Source organism: Haemaphysalis longicornis, unplaced genomic scaffold (genome assembly GCF_048455015.1).
Source record: "Haemaphysalis longicornis isolate Haplotype H1 unplaced genomic scaffold, Haemaphysalis longicornis Haplotype H1 scaffold_1, whole genome shotgun sequence".
Taxonomy (NCBI): domain Eukaryota; kingdom Metazoa; phylum Arthropoda; class Arachnida; order Ixodida; family Ixodidae; genus Haemaphysalis; species Haemaphysalis longicornis.
Genome location: NW_027526203.1, coordinates 28,086,500 through 28,104,831, shown reverse-complemented (window position 1 = coordinate 28,104,831; position 18,332 = coordinate 28,086,500). Strand labels below are relative to the sequence as shown.

At 49.7% G+C, this 18,332-nt stretch overlaps 1 protein-coding gene across 1 annotated transcript in view; it reads right to left on the bottom strand.

The window, feature by feature from the left end:
• Window positions 1-14,675, bottom strand: part of LOC144175666 (protein crumbs-like) — a gene marked incomplete in the record, with an annotated part of 234,490 nt that extends 219,815 nt beyond the window's left edge. The window contains 1 exon segment of the mRNA XM_077704712.1: window positions 14,370-14,675. Within this exon segment, the coding sequence (XP_077560838.1) occupies window positions 14,370-14,403 (34 nt within the window).
• Window positions 14,676-18,332: the final 3,657 nt, after the last annotated feature.

Sequence of the window (18,332 nt, the reverse complement as noted above, 5' to 3'; positions counted from 1 at the left end):
ATGTCGGAACGCCAGTAATGGAAGAACATCGGCACAGTCGACGCTACGTAGAAATACCTCAATGGGGGCGGCGTAAGAAAGTAATGCGAGCTCGTGAAGAATACATACTCGGTGACAACTCAAGAACGGCACCGGAAGTTGCCGCTGTGCCTCATCACCGTAGCCCTGATGTTTCTCCGCGCGGCGCAAGTAGGGCGTTACTGGGAATATTTTGAACATGGCGTGAGCCGTTCCCGTGATTTTTTGAACTTAATATGCTTATAAACGACTCCAGTGACGACCAACAGACTGCGTGAGACAAGGCAGGCGATATCACGCATTCATAGCAAACCCCTTTCAAAACGCCCGCCCACTGACGTCAAGGGTCCGGCGCTTTGGCGGAGTGATACACTACATGAGGTGGTGCCGTTCTTGAGTTGTAACCGAGTATAATCGCGAGTACGCGCCGGAAATTTAATCGCTTATCGGCACCGACACGACGCTCGCAACTTTCCCCGCGGGGATGTTCTCACGACGCCCACCGAGGTTTGCGACTGCTCTTCGGACAGGTCGTCGGTTTTGTATCCGATTCTAACGCGCATGCGATTTTTCGGCCTACTTTTTCAGAAAAAAAGTGCGCGTTAGAATCGGGTAAATACGGTATTTCATTCGCTTAGGCAGATTTGAGCTAAACGACTCGACACATTCCGCGCATTCCGTCGAGTCCAGCTGCCTGGGAACTAACCGGAACTCACGACCTGAACAATCGCAGCCCTTCGAAACTAACCATAGGGCACGTGCGTCCAAAAAGTGATCCCTGATTTGCCACGTGACCGGCAAATTTACTCGCAGTGACGAAGAGCACTGTCATCGAACTCAGATAGGTTCGTTATTTGACGTGGCGTCAAACGATTGATTGTGGGGTTTAACGCGCCGACGCAACGCAGGCGATGAGGCGCGCCGTAGTGGAGGGCTCCGGGTTAATTTTGACCACCTGGGCATCTTTAACGTGCGCTGAAATCTTGTACACACGGGCGTTCTTGCGCCGCCGCGGCCGGGAATTGAACCCGCGCCCTCGTGCTCAGAAGCCCAACGTGTGGCGTCAAACGAAGAACGCCCACTACATCCTAAATGCACCCCGGCGTTGCAACACCTAATGTTCCCATCCTGACCCTCAGAGCGGTCAGGATGGGAACAAACTGTCACCCAGGGCCTCCGCGGGAGCACTAACCCGTCGAGCGCGGCCAGGGTTACAACGTGCGCATGCTTGCGAATTACCGGCACTGGACTGTTGGCAAAATGACTGCGCACACAGAACAGGCCCGAGAAAATCCATCCGAGCTGAGTACGCCACTGAGTCCGTCAATCAGGCCACAAACATAACGGATAGTGAAATTTTCATCGCAGAAAGCTGGATAAACCACCTTTTTTCGTACTGTTGTCAAATAGTCCGTTCACACTTGAACGTTCAGCTTTTACTTTGCGGCCCACAAGCAGCTTTTGCCAACGGCCGCCTCTACCCTGTTGAAGCAGCTGTGCGGGCTGTTGGGGGCAAAGCGTAGGTGACTGCCCTGCTTTGCGCGTAACCCTGCGGGGCTGTCCAGAAGAAGGCCCTTGGCCACACAGCATACGCTATGCTACAACAGTGCAAGCAGCAGCAGACGACTGCTTTTCTCCTCAAGTTGTCATCATCATCATCATCATCATCAGCCTATCTACGCCCACTGCAGGGCAAATGCCTCTCCCATTATTCTCCAATTACCTCGGTCCTGTGCCAACTGTGACCAATTTATCCCCGCAAACTTCTTAATCTCATCTGCCCATCTAACTTTCTGCCGCCCCCTGCAACGCTTGCCTTCTCTAGGGATCCACTCTGTTGCCCTTAATGACCAGCGGTTATCTTGCCTTCGCATTACATGCCCTGCCCACGTCCATTTCTTCTTCTTAATCTCAACTAATATGTCCTTAACACGTGTTTGTTCCCTGACCCACTCCGCTCTCTTCTTGTCCCTTAATGTTACACCTATCATTTTACGCTCCATTGCCCGCTGAGTCGTTCTCAATTTAAGTTGAACCCTCTTAGTGAGCCTCCAAGTTTCTGCCCCGTAGGTGAGTACCGGTAAGATGCAGCTGTCATACACTTTCTTCTTCAGCGACAATGGTAGGCTGCTATTCATTATCTGAGAATGCCTGCCATATGCACCCCACCCCATTCTGATCCTTCTAATTATCTCTGCCTCATGGTTGGGATCTGGGGTCACAAGTTGGCCTAAGTAGATATATTCGCTTACCACTTCCACTGCCTCGCCACCTATCTCAAACCGCTGTGCTGTCCCGAGGTTATTGATCATTACTTTAGTTTTCTGCATATTAATTTTCAGGCCCACGGTTCTACTCTGTTCGTCCAGTGCGGAAAGCATGCTTTGCAATTCGTCCCCCGAGTTACTTAGCAAAGCAATGTCATCAGCAAATCTGAGGTTACTCAGGTATTCTCCATTAGCCCTTACTCCCACCTGTTCCCAATCCAACGTTCTGAATACTTCTTGTAAACATGCTGTGAATAACATTGGAGAGACTGTGTCTCCTTGTCTGACACCCTTCCTTATAGGTATTTTACTGCTCTCCTTATGGAGGATGATGGTAGCTGTGGACCCATTGTAGATATCCTCTAGTATTCTCACATAATGCTCATCTACCCCCTGGTTCCGTAATGCCTGAATGACTGCTAGGGTTTCGACCGAGTCACATGCTTTCTCATAATCTATGAAGGCTATATATAGGGGTTCAGTATACTCAGCGCACTTCTCTATCACCTGATTGATCGTGTGAATATGGTCCATTGTTGAATAACCTTTACGGAACCCTGCTTGTTCTTTAGGTTGACTGAAATCTAAGGTTGCAGAAATTTTGTTAGCGATTACCTTGGTACGTACCTTGTAGACGACTGACAGTAAGCTGATCGGCCTGTAATTTTTCAAGTGCTTCATGTCGCCTTTCTTATGGATTAGGATGATGTTCGCGTTCTTCCAAGATTCCGGTACCATTGCGGTCATTAGGCATTGCGTATACAGGTTTGCCAGTTTTTCAAGTACAATTTCTCTGCCATCCTTCAAGAGGTCTGATATGTTATCTGATCCTCACCAGGTGCTTTGCCCCCTTTCATTTCTTTCAAAGCCTTCCTTACTTCTTCGGTCGTTACTGGTGGGATGTCTATCTCCCCTGAGCTACTGTCTCGTTCGGCATTATCCTGGATGTCCAGGCTACTGTACAGATCCCTGTAGAGCTCCTCGGCCACTGTGACTATTTTATCCCTATTTGTGATGACATTGCCTTGCTTATCTTTAAATGCATACATCTGATTTTTCCCCACGCCAAGACGCCCCTTCACAGCTTTCAGGCTACCTCCGTTCTTTACAGCGTATTCGATCCTCTCCATATTATACTTCCGTATGTCAGCTGTCTTGCGCTTATTAACTTCGAAAGCTCCTCTAGTTCTATTCTGTCAGCTGCGGTAGAGATCGTCATGGTTCGCCGTTTCCTAATTAGATCTTTCGTCTCCTGTGAAAGTTTGTCAGTATCCTGTCTAGCCATAGTGCCCCCGACTTCTACTGCACACTCCGTGATAATACGTGTAAGGTTGTCGCTTGGCTTCCTGTGTCGTAAGCTCGACTTCCTCGTTAAGAGCTGAATATCGGTTCTGCAGCGCTATCCTGAATTCTTCTACTTTACGTCTTACTGTTTGCTCATTTGTCGGCTTCTTTCGTACTAGCTTGCTACGGTCCCTCCTCAAATCTAGCCTAATTCGAGATCTTACCATACGGTGGTCACTACACCTTACCCTTCCGAGTACTCCCACATCCTGCACGACGCCAGGGTTATCGCATAATATGAAGTCTATTTCATTTTTATGCTCCCCATTCGGGCTCCTCCAGGTCCACTTCCTACTCTCCCGTTTACAGAAGAAAGTATTCGTTATGCGTAGGTTATTCCGTTCTGCAAACTCAACTAGTAGGTTCCCCCTGCTATTTCTACAGCCCAGACCATAGTTCCCAACTGCCTTGTCTCCAGCCTGATTCTTGCCTACTTTAGCATTGAAGTCCCCCATAACTACGGTATACTGTGTTTTTACTTTAGCCATTGCCGATTCCACACCTGCATAGAAGCGTTCCACTACTTGGTCGTCGTGGCTGGATGTGGGCGCGTAGCCCTGCACCACCTTGAGCTTGTACCTCTTATTGAGCCTAATTACAAGACCTGCTGCCCTTTCGTTAATGCTATAGTGTTCTTCTATGTTGCCAGCTATGCTTTTATTGATTAGAAATCCCGCTCCCAGTTCTCTTCTGTCCTCTAGGCCCCGGTAACATGAGACGTGTCCATTTTTCAGCACCGTAAAGGCTTCGCCTGCTCTCCTAACCTATTACATCCCATTTAATGCCCTCTAATTCCTGGAACAACACCTCTAGACTCGCTTCGCTAGATGAGGTTCGCTCGTTATACGTTTCCACGTTCAGATTCCACTGGCGGCCTGTCCGGATCCAGGGATTCTTAGCACCCTCTGCTGCATAACAGGTCTGACCGCCGCCGTGGTCAGTTGCTTCGCAGCCGCTGGGGACTGAGGGCCGTGGGTTAATTGGCGTATTCATGGGAGGTTGTGGCCGTTACTACACCAGGGTGGCCAATCCTGCTCTGGTGAGGGAGTGCATTGCCGGCAATGGTCGAAGGGGTCAGGCCGCATTCCAAGCCCCTTTGTGCAATTCCATCAATACGCGGGTTTCTTTTTTTTTTTTTTTTGTTAATCCGGTGGGAATTGTCCGGCACCGGGATTCGAACCACGGTCCTTCTGCATGCGAGGCGGATGCTCTACCTCTACGCCATCGCTGCATCCTCAAGTACTGTTAGGCAAGACGCAGCGACACGCACATCGAACGCGGCTGCTATTGTTTACGTTTCAGTCATACAGTACTGCTTTTTTAAATTTCTCAAGCAGTCAGCGTTCCCTCCCGTCTAAACGCATGCGCTCAATAGGAAAAAAGCCGACTTGACCTCTCCGTTTCCAGCTATCTTGGGGCCGCTTTTCCGAGCATGTACGGGCCCTCCACTACGGCGCGCCTGATCGCCTGCGTTGCGTCGGCGCGTTAAAACCCAACAATCAGCCGAGCAGGTACGGGGCAAAATCTCGACCAGCGAGTCCCGCCGGTTCTACGGTCGCACGCTGCTCTACTTTCTCGATCTCTTCTCTTTATCGGCTGGCTATCCCAACAGCAATCGATTCCGGGTGAGCGCAAGAAGACAGCAGGCTCACTTTTAACAAACCCGCCAGAAAGAACGACGCATCGGCTGCGAGAGAGAGAGAGAGAAGCGCAGCGATGGATGCGTCACCGGAGGGACCACGCGCAATGATACGCCCCCCCCCCCCCCCCCCCCCCCCCCCTCTCTCGTAGCGGTTGGCCCAACGGGCGATAAAACCGATAAGCGCAGCAACGCTGATATCGGAAGGCCGGCGCATTCAGAAATTTACGGCACGGCGTCGACAGCCCGCATACCAATTTACAATGGATCGCTGCCAGCCAGGGGGGAGGCGATCGAGAGGGGGACAAGCGATCAGTTTTATTCGCCACGACGATGACCAACAGATTGCCTCTCGCGACCACAACAGCTCTGACAGTTGTTCTGCTATGGTCGTTAACTTCGACAACCGGGCGAAACGAACAATCAACGCGGAATGGTCGAAAGCACTAAGTGCTCACGTTCTAAATTGCGTACCACAGAAGTCCCAGCTTTCGTTGCGCGGGATATACTTACAAGGAAAGTTTGAGCTGTACGAGTCGGTTCACAGCCATAACATAACGACTTTGGCGTTGCTATAAACACTAGCGGTGTAGGATGGGTACGAATGGTTTAACGGAGATTCGCCAGAAGTGCAGCTTTCGTTGCGTGAAAGATAGTTTTTTTGGTGGCGCAAGTATACATCACATCCCGTAACAACGCGGCAGTTGCATGCTCCGTTTGCAATGAGCCGACTAGCATTGCCTTTTCTGCGGCGAACTTTCAGCTTTTACCTGGAACTTACGTGGCGCCCAGTGAGGGGTGCACAGTTTTTAGTATGGGAGAGGGGCGGGGTGGCTGGAGCAGGTTGCTTGCGAACTACGAGCTTTGCGGGGAAGTATTCACAAAATGATGGGGTATGCGCCGTGGTCTGCGGAAAAGAAACAAGCTATGGGGCACATAGTGTTAGAATGTGAGGGTATCCATCCAAATCTACCCGAGGGAAATATTCGGCTTCCAGAAGCCCTAGGATTTAAGGGTAGCACAGATGGAGTCAACTTCAAGGCTGTCGAGGCGACGAAATGAAGATTAGAATGGTGGTGGACGAAACGCAGAGAGGGGAATATTGCCTAGGACAGCTACCACCTCTAGCAGAAAAAAAAAAGTATCCTGTGCCTAATAAGTTTTTTGTGCCTGCCCTAAGAGCAGCGCTAGTATTAAACCAAGAGTATAAAGCATAGGTATATTAGTCCTTTTTAGTAAGAGGACACGTCATCACCCCGCTACAAAGGGGAAACCAATAGCAATCATCCTTACGAGCCAAAGCTACACCGTGGAAGGGCTAGCGGCTAGCCGTATACGTGGACGATTACGAACACCCGGTTGGCGGTGGTGGTGGTCGTTTTGTTGGATAGAACACCCGGTGATCTTTAACGTGCGCCGAAATATCGACGCATTAGTGGTTTCGTCTCTCCTCTACAGCAGAAAAACGGCCAGGATCGAAGCCGCGTGATTAAGCTCAGCAGAAGCAAAGCCTCACCCACTCAGCTACCGCGGCAGATAATGCACAAACGTAACAGTATTTTTGGCAATAGCTCAAACCGTAGAGGCCCGCGTGACCAGGCAGATGTCGGAGAGGCGAGAGGCGAGTCCGGCAGAAGCGACGGGTGACAAAAAAAAGCCCGTAACAATAATAATGATTTGTATAGGAACCTTCCACTTTAAGGCACGTTTGAACGGACGCAGATATGCAGACGGAAAAAAAATAATAACAAAGCAATGAGCTCGAATGCTGCAGCAAACCACGAAAAAGTGTTTAGATCGACTGAGTGGCGCTTTAAGAATATCTGAAAGTGGATATGTTAGCATCGCCAAATACGGGGATATGAAAACTCTTCACTTCGGAACATAAAAATTCTGAAAATTGCACACGCCTGTGCAAACGAGACAGGCAGCTTCAATTTACACTTTTTTTTTTTCCTGCGCGAACCAGCCCGCACCACGAACGCCCGCGGCGCTGCCGTTCATTCAGGCGTGAAAAAATTCCGATGCTGACTAGTCGCCAACGCCCGCTTGCACTACATCTAAGCAGGGGGTTAAATTCCTGCAAACTGCCCATCACTACAGTACAGAGAATTCGCAACTGACTCACTTTGAAATCGATGCGTCCACAGGCGTGCGTGCTTCAGGCGCAGCGAGCGCGTGAGGGGAATGTGCAAATCAAGTCTGCAGCGTGCCAAGTACTTATATCGCGGAACAGCGCGGCCTGCAAATCGAATACTAAACCGACGGCCACTAACCGTTTATTTTAACTTGTTAAAGCGAACCTTTCCGTGCCTCAATGATGGCGTCGACGTCCGAGCGAAACGCACTGCCGGGAAGCCAACTTTACAATAGGCTTCACGGAACGAAGATGATGATGATGATAAGCGAAGGCACATCAAGTGCCTTACGAAAAAAAAAAAACGCCTCCCGTGGTCGGTATCGTGCCCGGCTCCCCGCGTTATGAATCCGACATCTATCCGATTGGACGATTCCTACACTGTCGGAGCGGTTTGGATTTTGGACGGAATTTCACTCAGGTTGCACGGGAGAAAGCTTCGCGTTTCAAACATTTTTCTCTTAAAAACAGGGCTTAGTTGTTGTTTTTAACTAACTACTTCCCACGTTATTTCACAAACAAGCGCGGTATTTGTGGACTCTTTCGCTAACCCGCGCCACGAATCAAACTGTGAACTATGGAACAAAATCGTGAATTCAGCGCTTGAAAAAAGGTATCCGGTAAAATTTGTCATGTTGCATAACGAAAAAGAAAACGCCCCTTGCCTATAAACAGGTCTCGCTATCACGCTGCTTGTCACACGCAGCACTGCGTACTATACGTACGTGAAGGCGGAAACGTCGCCTGCAATTTTGCACTTGTGCTTCTAACATTATTCTACGGATTACTCACAAATGCGACTCAAAACAAAGGGAAAACGTGGCTCGGTGCACCTGTAAAACGCGTAAAATTTTCGAGTGCAATCAATATAATGCTTCGCGCGAGCGTCCGTGCACAACATTGTTGCCCCTAGAACAGAGCGCGTGAGAACTGCCGCAGCTTTGGTTCAGCTTATGTTCCTGAAACTCTTGCAGAAGGAACGAACGAAGGAGGTAAGAGGAAGGTATGAAAGTTAACCTGGCTAGAGCCTAGTTCGCTATCCTGCACGCGGGAACTGGAAAATGAGCAAAAAAAAAAAAAGTCTACGCACAAGAAGGATAAAGGTTGCAGCAGAGCGTATGCAGGCATGCCCAACCTTAGGACACCAAAACATTCCCGTTCAGTGATCGATCGATCGATTGAGTGATTGATTGTGGGGTTTAACGCACCGACGCAACGCAGGCGAAGAGGCGCGCCGTAATGGAGGGCTCCGGATTAATTTAGACCACCTGAGGATCTTTAACGTGCGCCGAAATCTCTAACACACGGCTGTTCTTGATTTTCGCCTCCGTGAGAAAAGAGTCCGGGTTGCGCAGTGCTGACGGCAGTTTCTTTTCATAATAGTTTCCACGTTACTCCTCTGAATGAAAATTTTGCAGATATTGTAGAGAATGTTCAAGGGCAGCAGCTCACCTAATACTGCCCCGCTCTTCCCGTTGTTTGAGCTTCACGTGCTTTTGACTGAGGCGTAAATTAACAGGGGCTGATACTGTCGATGATACAAACTATAAGAAAGCTTGAACAGATCTCCGTGGTACACGGCGAAACTTTTTTTTTTTTTTTTATTGGAGTGGGGAGAAGAATAGAACGGCGTGCAACTGCTGATGAGCCAGACAGCATGGACGCCGATACCGCGCGGTAACGTCCCGGGAGGAACAAGACGTCGCTATCCGCACGATAAACGTGTTGCAGCCGACCGCATTGTTCTGCGATGCGCACTTCTCGGATTTCAGACAGTGGCTGCTCTGTCGGCCTCTGTTGACTCATTGATACGGGCGGTACTTAAAATAGAGGGCAGGTGCTCAGCGGGCGTCATGAAGACAAAATACAAACTTCGTTTCTGAAAAAAAGATTTCTTTGTCCCCATAACAATCGCACACTTCAAACAAACAATCGAGATATTGCGGTAAACAGGTGAAGCGGTGCCCACTCCCCGGCCATTTTCCAGCGATTTCTGCATGACGCCAACCAGTCTTTTTTGTGATATTGAAGGCCGCCTAGCTAAGCCACCCGCAAACATTGTCTGGGCGATTGTGCACTGCAGCCTCTAGTTCCATTTGAACGAATCACTTCAATGCTGCGTGCCGTTACGTTTTCATTGATTGTTGGGTTTAACGCACCGATGAGGCGATGAGGCGCGCCGTAGAGGAGGGCTCCGGATTAAGTTTGACCACCTGGGCATCTTTAACGTGCGCCGAAATCTCGAACACACGGGCGCTTTCGGTTTTCGCCTCCACCAGAAAAGCGGCCGCTGCGGCCGGGAGGCGTATTTCCAAACGCTTCGCTCCACAGAGCACCCACGTGAAATGTCTGTTGTCGCGATGGAAAACGGTAATTCAACGTGGTGATTGGCTGCGCCCAAGCCTAAAGCGACCTAAAACATACCAAATCACCATTATTAACAAAAAAAAAAGCGTAGATTTGAGTTTTAAAAAAATCATATTTAGGAAAATATACGAAATAAAAAAAGAACAACCCACGAAATAGAGTTGGTGGGGCTCGAACCCAAGCCGTCAGCGCCAGTACTCAGTGCTCTACGTCAAGGCTACAGAGCCAGAACGATGGGTTTGTTTTAGCAGGAGCCTAAAAGAAAAGCGCGCGCAGTGACATCACACATGTCACGTGCGTGCTCTGTGCAGCGAAGCGTTTGGAAACACGCGGCCGGGAGTCTAACCCGCGTCCTCGTGCTCAGCACCACAACGCATTAGCCACTCAGCCAGCGCGGCGGGTTGGCGTGCAGTTAAGTTACTGACAACTTCGTTTTCAGTGCTGCCCCATCCTACCCCACTCCAACTCACAATACGTCGATGGAGGGCCGAGTTGGAAAGTTTTTTTCAAATTGCGTTCTGTTCGTTTTTTTTTTGTTTTTTTTTGGTTTGTTTAAAAACGCTTTTCTTGGCCTCAACGGCAGTTACTACAGGCCACTTCTTTCAAACAGACAAAAGTATAGCTTTATGTTCATGGCCCCTTTAAGGAACAACAAAGAAGGCGTTGTTTGATGCGCGCTCGCCCAGCAGTTGGATGTGCTACTTGAAGGGGGTTACATTTCGGCGCCCGTTAAGGATCCCCAGGTGGTCAAAATTAATCCCGAGCCCTCCACTACGGCTCGCCTCATCGCCTGCGTAGCGTCGGCGCGTTAAAACCCATAATCAATCACTTAGCGCGAGCCTTACAGCCAGCAGGGCTTAATACAAGTACCTCTTGAGCGAAGAACAGCCCGGCTTAGACAAGCACCAGACAGGGAAGGAAAGAAGGGACGGGCGCTGCCTAATGCATCCTCCACTGTTGGCAGCATACGTAAGTCGCGCCGCTTTTCGTCAAGTAGCTCGCTCGTCCATGAGGGGGTTCAAAATCGACAAAAACGGAGATGAAATATAAACTTCCAAGTTCTACTCACAAGGCGACAAAGTGATGCGCTGCCACATCGCCGGGTTGAGTGGTTGAAGCGGCGCGATTGGGGACACGTTTCCCGACTGTTGTAAGCACGGAAAATGAAGTAACGAATCGAGCCCTCCGGCGACGCACTCGCCATGTGTTGAACTTCACAAAGGAGTCGAGAATCGTGAGGGAATAATAAAGTTAATATCCAATCGCTGACGCCGGGAACGTTGCTAACTAACATTGATTTGATTGATTGTAGGGTTTAACGCGCGACGCAGCGCAGGCGATGAGGCGCGCCGTAGAGGAGGGCTCCGTATTAAGTTTGACCACCTGGGCATCTTTAACGTGCGCCGAAATCTCGAACACACGGGCGCTTTCGGTTTTCGCCTCCACCAGAAAAGCGGCCGCCGCGGCCGGGAGTCTAACCCGCGTCCTCGTGCTCAACAGCGAACGCCTTAGCCACTGAGCCACCGCGGCGGGTGCTAACGAAAACAAAAATATCAGCAAGAAGGCCTATTTGTATTCCTCCCGCTACCGTGACGGGATTGTTTTGCTGGATCGCTTAACGGTGGGCGCAACCAATCGGGTAGAATAGCCAGACAACGAGGGGGACGACGTTGCTCAGTTTTCATACAACTCCGCTGCACACACGCTACACACGTTTCCCCGTCTGGCAAGCTTTGTCGGGGTAACTAGACTGCATCGCTCGGCGGCTACTGGGTACGGAACGGAAAAAGATGCGCTCGAAACGAGGGCAACATTCAGGAGACGCGATCATCGATGAGCGCAAGTTCCTCTTTCGTTATGCATCGTGACAGCGTTTCCCTCGCGACTACCCCGGATGACGTTTTTCTTTTTTTTTCTCCCTTTGCAATCCAACAACGCACGCGAACAATGCCGGCCGCAACGCATGGCTGGAAAGGAGCAAGGGAGGGAATAGGAAACACGCATTTGTATTTCAATTTGATGCGGGCGTTACGTTAGGCTGCACTCAGCGTCCACGGCTCGTCAGCCAAGGAATTAGCCAAGCCGCGACGACGCGACCGCCGCGATAGTTGAGTAACCACATCTCGACCCATGCGTGCCGTGAGCGGCGAGAACAGAGCGAGACGTGTCTAGTCGACGTGAAACTTGCACGAGGCCAATGTTGTGAGCCCTTCGAGGGAGCACTGAACGGGAGAAGAGACTATGGGGAAGCCCACGGCCGCTTGGGGCGGCGGACGAGAGCAGTGTCCTGGAGGGACTTCAGGGCACATTGTTTGGTCGCCGCTGTCGGAGCCTTCCAGTCCGCAGGCGACAAAGCCGCGGCAACGTTTGAACAGTAAAGACGAGCGAATAAAATGTGCTCACATCAGCGCAGGTAAACTCATCGCACTTGCAGCATTTCACCGCAAAAGCGTAATTGATGACAGTTGCGAATTTCCTCAAACTCAACCTCGCAATAAGTGACGAAGTGCTCCCTTAAAGTACTAGTCAGCGACGTTTTTCGCTTTGCTTCGAACTCTTCTGCCGAAATGGCTGAGAAGGGGCACGCCACGACCACGTGCCCCGCTTTTTTCCCCTCCGCTGTCACTTCAACCTTTCCAGCCGAACGGGGCTCTTTCAATCCACCATTTTCCCGTGTTAGTTCGCCTTGAGAAAGACTCCACGTGAAATGGCTTCGAGAAAAACTAGGTGGCACGATGGAGGACTTTTCGCACCAGCTCGCAATCGCAACAAGCTCAGTGCGAATCCCCGAGACCACGCGCGGTCGACCACTATCTTTGCAGCAGAAGTCGAAAAGCTCCTAATGACTGGGAGGAAAAGGGCAAAGGCTAGGAAAAATCACTGTTGAGACAGCGAAAATCCCAGCCTGAAAAGGGGGACGAAAAGATCCTGCACACATCAGTTGAGGCATCACTTTACAAGTTGTTCTACAGAACTGAAAACAAGGACGAATTATATATTTCTTCGTATTCGGTAACGTTTGGTGAGCGTTGACATTTCTGTCCGGCGACTGTAGGGAATGCCCGACAAGCAAGAAAAAGGCGTGTGCTATGCTGTTCCGTACGGAAACAAAGTGCGCCCACATGACATTTCAAAGCACACCAGACAGGCTGACGGCCGATCCCCCCCTAGCAGAGACGTGCAGCAGTTGCCTACTTATCAAGAATTCCCCGTCCGCGTCCTGGGAGATAAAGTATCTATGAACCGACGTCCACAGGTATGTTATCTTGGCGCGTACGCCTGAATTTTTCCTGGAATGGGTAAACCAGTGACTGGGTACTTAGGGTGCTTATGCAAGGGAAGCTGACACAAAGGGAAGGCTGTGTATCACTTGATCACATATATAGCAGCCCAATCGATTACAGAAACTTAATTGGACTGCCAGGATCCAAATGCTCCGAAAACGATTGATAAACGGCAATCAATTACTTCTGCATGATAAGAGGTTATATGTGCTACCACACGCAAATCGGCGCCGCTCTTTTCACGTTGTTACACCAACCATGTGTAATTGCGATAGCAATGGGCAACGGCAGGCTCCAAACACGGACGGCTTTCCATGCATGTAGTTCTCCCTGCGTCTAGCCCACCACAACCTCAGGTCTTTATTAGTGGATGGCGTGTTCTAACACATTTTTGGGAAAGTCAGTAAAGAATCTTGGACACGTCAGATGGACTTCAGATGGCTTATTATTCATGTGGTAAGGAGCTCCAAATGAACCATTTACCATCCCCACAGCCCCATCGTCGGCAAACAGGCTCAGGAATGTAAAAAAAAAAAAAAGGTTCAACTGGCAACGAGAGCAGCGCCAGTTCGAACAACCAATGCGAACCCTGACCGGAAGAAAGCTGGAAGAGTGCTCAGGCCGAAGTAGATAGTTCACTCTAGGCCGAAGGCTGGGCTATATTTAGGCACAGGCACCGCTAATTAGCGTACACCACCGGCATCCGGTATCGACGTTTACATCGCGCGCGCCTTCTCGGAGAAGGGCTCCAGGCGTGGCGATTACGGCGGCCCGTGTCTCTGACAGGTGATCCACAATGCGCGACGATGTTGCCAGCCGCGGTGTGGCAACCGGCGGTCGTTGCCATCACCGGCAGCGCGGTTCAAAAGACGGCGAAACGCGGGCCACCTAGGTCGGCCTCGCTTGAACACCACCGCTTCGTACTCCGATGCGGCTGACTATTGAGGCCAAGCGGCAGAGCGGCACATGTTGCGTACCGCGCTGCCGCTTGGCCATGCGGCGGACCGCTGGCACGGCGCGAGCGTTTAAGCACACGGCCCACTTGCTGTGCCCGCGACGGTCGCGGGAGATCGGAATATCATGAATGCTCAACGAGCCAGCCGAACGAAAGGTGCGCGCCGAACACGTTCGTCTACGACCCCTGGCTCCTTTTCTCCGAGGCATCGGAGAAGCCTGGGGGTCTGTCACCGCACCGGCGATCGAGACTCGCAGTCTCAAACAAAATCCACAGCCCGAGCGGCCGTTGGCGTGGGGGTGGGCCCGCAAGAGAAGTTGTCAAGACAACGCTGTCGATGCTCTCGCAGAGGGCTTACCTGCGCCAAGAATCCGGATGGGGAATCCGTTCATTGTGGTGCTGCGCTGCGCGTGGTCATTGCAGTGTACTGCCGGTCGTGGTTGTTCCGCGCTGAGCGGCCGTCAACTCCCGAAGCGGTCGTCCCAGCGTGGCATGCTTTCCGTCGCAGTCTCTATCTCCGCACGCACCGCACACACAAAGCGCACACCGCCACGACTCGGCTGCAGAATGGGGCCCTACGGCGGCGAGGCAGTAAACAGCGCTACTCCGCAGCCACACCTGCCACGCTCGACGCACCACCGCCGACACGACCGGCCCGAGCAAAAGTTTTCTTCGCCCAGCGAGGCGGCGCCAACGTCGGCAGGTGGCGGCACAGCCAGCGCGTTTTCTTTCCTTTTTTGCCGGCCGGCTTTTTCGCCACGCCGCGCGTTGCTAGCGCGGTGGTTGCTAGCAGAGCCACGTGACGAGGGAGGAGGAAGGGCTCAGGAATGTGGGCTGTGCCGCGGCGAAACCTGCACGGCGCACCGGCGACCTGGCTCGCAAGTTGCGGCCGCGTCACGAGCTTTGGCGCGGGAAGGAGCGGCCGACTCGGCCGACTGCGGCGGAGCGCTCGAAGCCTCGGTGCAGTTGAAGCGCACTAGTTGCTTTGTCTTTATTTCGCGGCGCATCCTTGCAAAGTCGGAAAAAGTGGCCGGGCCGGAGCTGGTTGCGTGCGCTACGCGAGTCGCAATTTGCGCCTCCTCTCGAACGCTGTGGGCGCCTGTCGCGAGGTCAGGAGAAGATAAGCTCGTGTGCGCGTACTGTATGCGAGATGAGTGCTTTCGTCACACGGTGCACCGATTATTACAGCGAAGCCTCGAGCAGAGACCGCGGGATTTTGCCCCCCGCCATCGTTCTTTTCTTCTTTGTTCGTCACCTTTCCGGATTCGTTGTTTTCCGTCACATCACATTGCTAACGGTGTTTGGTACAAAACGAAAAGAAAATAATGGCACTCGTTGTACAGCGGTGTGTTCAAGGAGAAATATTACATTTCGCGGTAACGGCTTCCGTTTCATTCGCTGCAGTGTAAACCACATTTCATTTTCTTTGTTTGGTATGTTCACGGCTTTGAATCCCTCGTTCAGGCACTGTGCACATACCAGTGACGGGGATCGAATCGTACGCGCCCCGCTCAAAAAAAAAAAAAAACATAAGTAGGCATAAATCGCGGGAGGGCAAAGGGTCGGTGACGTCGGCGGAAATCGAATGATGTAAAGATTTTTAATTGATTTCGCGCAACCGTGGAACTTTATTGGAGTTGAAACTGACCGACTGGCCCAGCCTATCCAAGTAGTAAGATCATTCCAGACTTCAACAAGACGCCTATGAAGTAATACATTGTACGTTGTCACGGCGGAAGCGAAATTCCAGAACGCGCTGTGTTACATCCAATTTTCGCGCACATCAAACATTCGAAGCTCGTCTAAATATTTCATTGCCTTTCACTTCGACGCTTGTGCAGGGTTGACGACGATACTTGAACGTTGTTTTCAACGAAGCAGTTCATGCGCTTGCTAGTCACCGATTTCATTTAAAGCTAAGTTTATTGTAAATTCAAGCATCTGCAACTGCACTTAATATCGCAACCATGGCCTCTCGATGAAAGAGAGGTCCTTTCTTCCGTCTAGTGGTCGTAGAGTAGACGTCAACACTTCTGAGATAAAGATGTCAGCATAAAAACAAATTTAAGTGTTAACTGTTTCATCTCTCTTATATTATGCTGCCTCATTCCGTGGGTGTCGTTTTAGTTAAGTCTCGCTTTATTGGAAAATAAAATGTTGCAGTGCATGGAGGAACGACATTCAAGGTAAAGGTGTCCGAAACCGTGTCACTGTGGTTATATCCCTGGTTTCTAAGTAACAAAATAAGCTAACAGTAGCAGTGTAATTGTTTGAAATTGTACCCATTAACAAAAACATTAACAGAAATGTTTAATGTTTTGAAAAATTGCCTCATGAAAATAGTGAAATAGCAACTTCGGGGAAAAAGCAATAACAAAAGTTATAAAAATCTGAAAATGCAAATAAAGCAAGGTTGTAACCTAAAGGTCGACACAACTTAATATAAAGCAGACTTGTTTGCCACTAAATTAAGCGAGACTTTTTATGGGGATATTTACAGAGGAACTGAAATAAGGATCAAACGTGAACGATTGTTTTTCAATTCAAATAGATTTTATTTAAGGTATTTATATAGATTTAAGGGAACTTTGCTGCGTATGTCGCTCCACAATTTTGCTGCGGAGAATCGGGCTGCCAATTTGCCATTGTTCGGTCTTATTTTTAGAAGTAAAAGTAGGGATGAAATTAAAATCGTGCCGCATTGTAGTAAGTCGAGTGTCCATACACATATCAAATGGAATCAAATTGTTTATTTCCTTTCAAATGGAGGGCACAACCGCAAAAAAAAAAAATTCCCCGCATTTCCCCGAGGGGAAGAATGTGAAAGTGCGAATGCACGAGTTGAATTTGCGCGGTTCGGTAATGTTCGCGAAAGAGAGATCACACACACACACACACAACTACAAAGAAAGAAAGATGCATTTATTCACAGACACCTATTTGTGTTGTCGTTGTACTTGATTGCTAGAGCGGATCTCAGCTTTGAAATTTCGTGTCAGTACTCGTTTAAGCGGGTGCATTAGCCCTTCTCACGCCCGATTCCTGGCCAATCCCCCACGGGGGTATGTGCCATGCACAGACACCTATTTGTGTTGTCGTTGCACTTGATTGCTAGAGCGGATCTCAGCTTTGAAATTTTGTGTCAGTACTCCTTTAAGCGGGTGCATTAGCCCTTCTCACGCCCGATTCTTGGCCAATCCCCCACGTGGGTATGTGCCATGTCAGCGGCCAGGCAGCGCGCGCCCATCTCCCCCCGTTGCCAAGGAAGACGAGGAGCGCGCGCACCCGCAGCTGTTGCTATGCGGACGGCGGCGGACGCTTCAGGCTCGCTTAAGAAGTGCATTCGCACTTAAAAGCCGCTCTTAAAAGCGGCTTGACTATATATGAGGCTGCCCCGCTTTCTGCCACCATCAAAAATCATGACCGTGTGCGATATTAGATTACACACCTTGTGGAACAACCGAAGAAAAAAAGCAGCAAAGAAGAGACAGAATAAAAGGACGCCATATAAAATCAAATCAAAACCACGACCATCCTTGGCGAAGCGGAAATGGTAATTTATATACAATTGCTACAATATTGGCTATAAGGAAACACTATACACCAAATCTCTGTTTTTTAAACAAATAATGAAATTTGTTTTGAAGGAAGGATATACATAAAACATATCGGATGAATCGCCACTTTATACTACTGCTGATTTATCGGGAAAAAATAAATCGCACACAAAGTTTTTCAGGAAATAAAGAGTGTTTTTAGCTGTTTCGGAGGCAGGCGGTCAATATAAATAGTGTCGTATCTATTCAGCAACTCCGGGAGTTTATGCGTTAGTGACAGTGGAGACTGTAATTGATGTGGGGTGTCGGCGTGTACCATAAGAACGGAAAACGCCTTAAGTACGCCTCAGCATTTTTTGTTAGGTTAAATATGTCACGAAAAGAGTTTAATAGTCTGAAATCGTAAAGACTTAGTACAATGACAATGAGGAAACGGCTGAAAAGCTATCTGGTGTGGCATTGATAGGGAACATTCGCAATAATTCTTAAGGCATTTTTCTGTAACGTCAATAACCTGTTCATATTTGTCTGTGTTGTAGCACCCAATACTAAATGGTAGTAGAAAAGGTGCGGCAAACAAAAGTTTAATGAGTTACGGAAGTGTATATCAGTGTGTTTTAATTATGCCAACACTTTTGCACAATTTCTTATGCACTTCACTGATATGTTGATCCATTCTATAGAGTTTGTGTCGATCATAAGTGTTGGTGGTGAGACATTTTTGTTTTTTTGGTCTGAAAAGAATACCATTTGTTTTGTCTGCA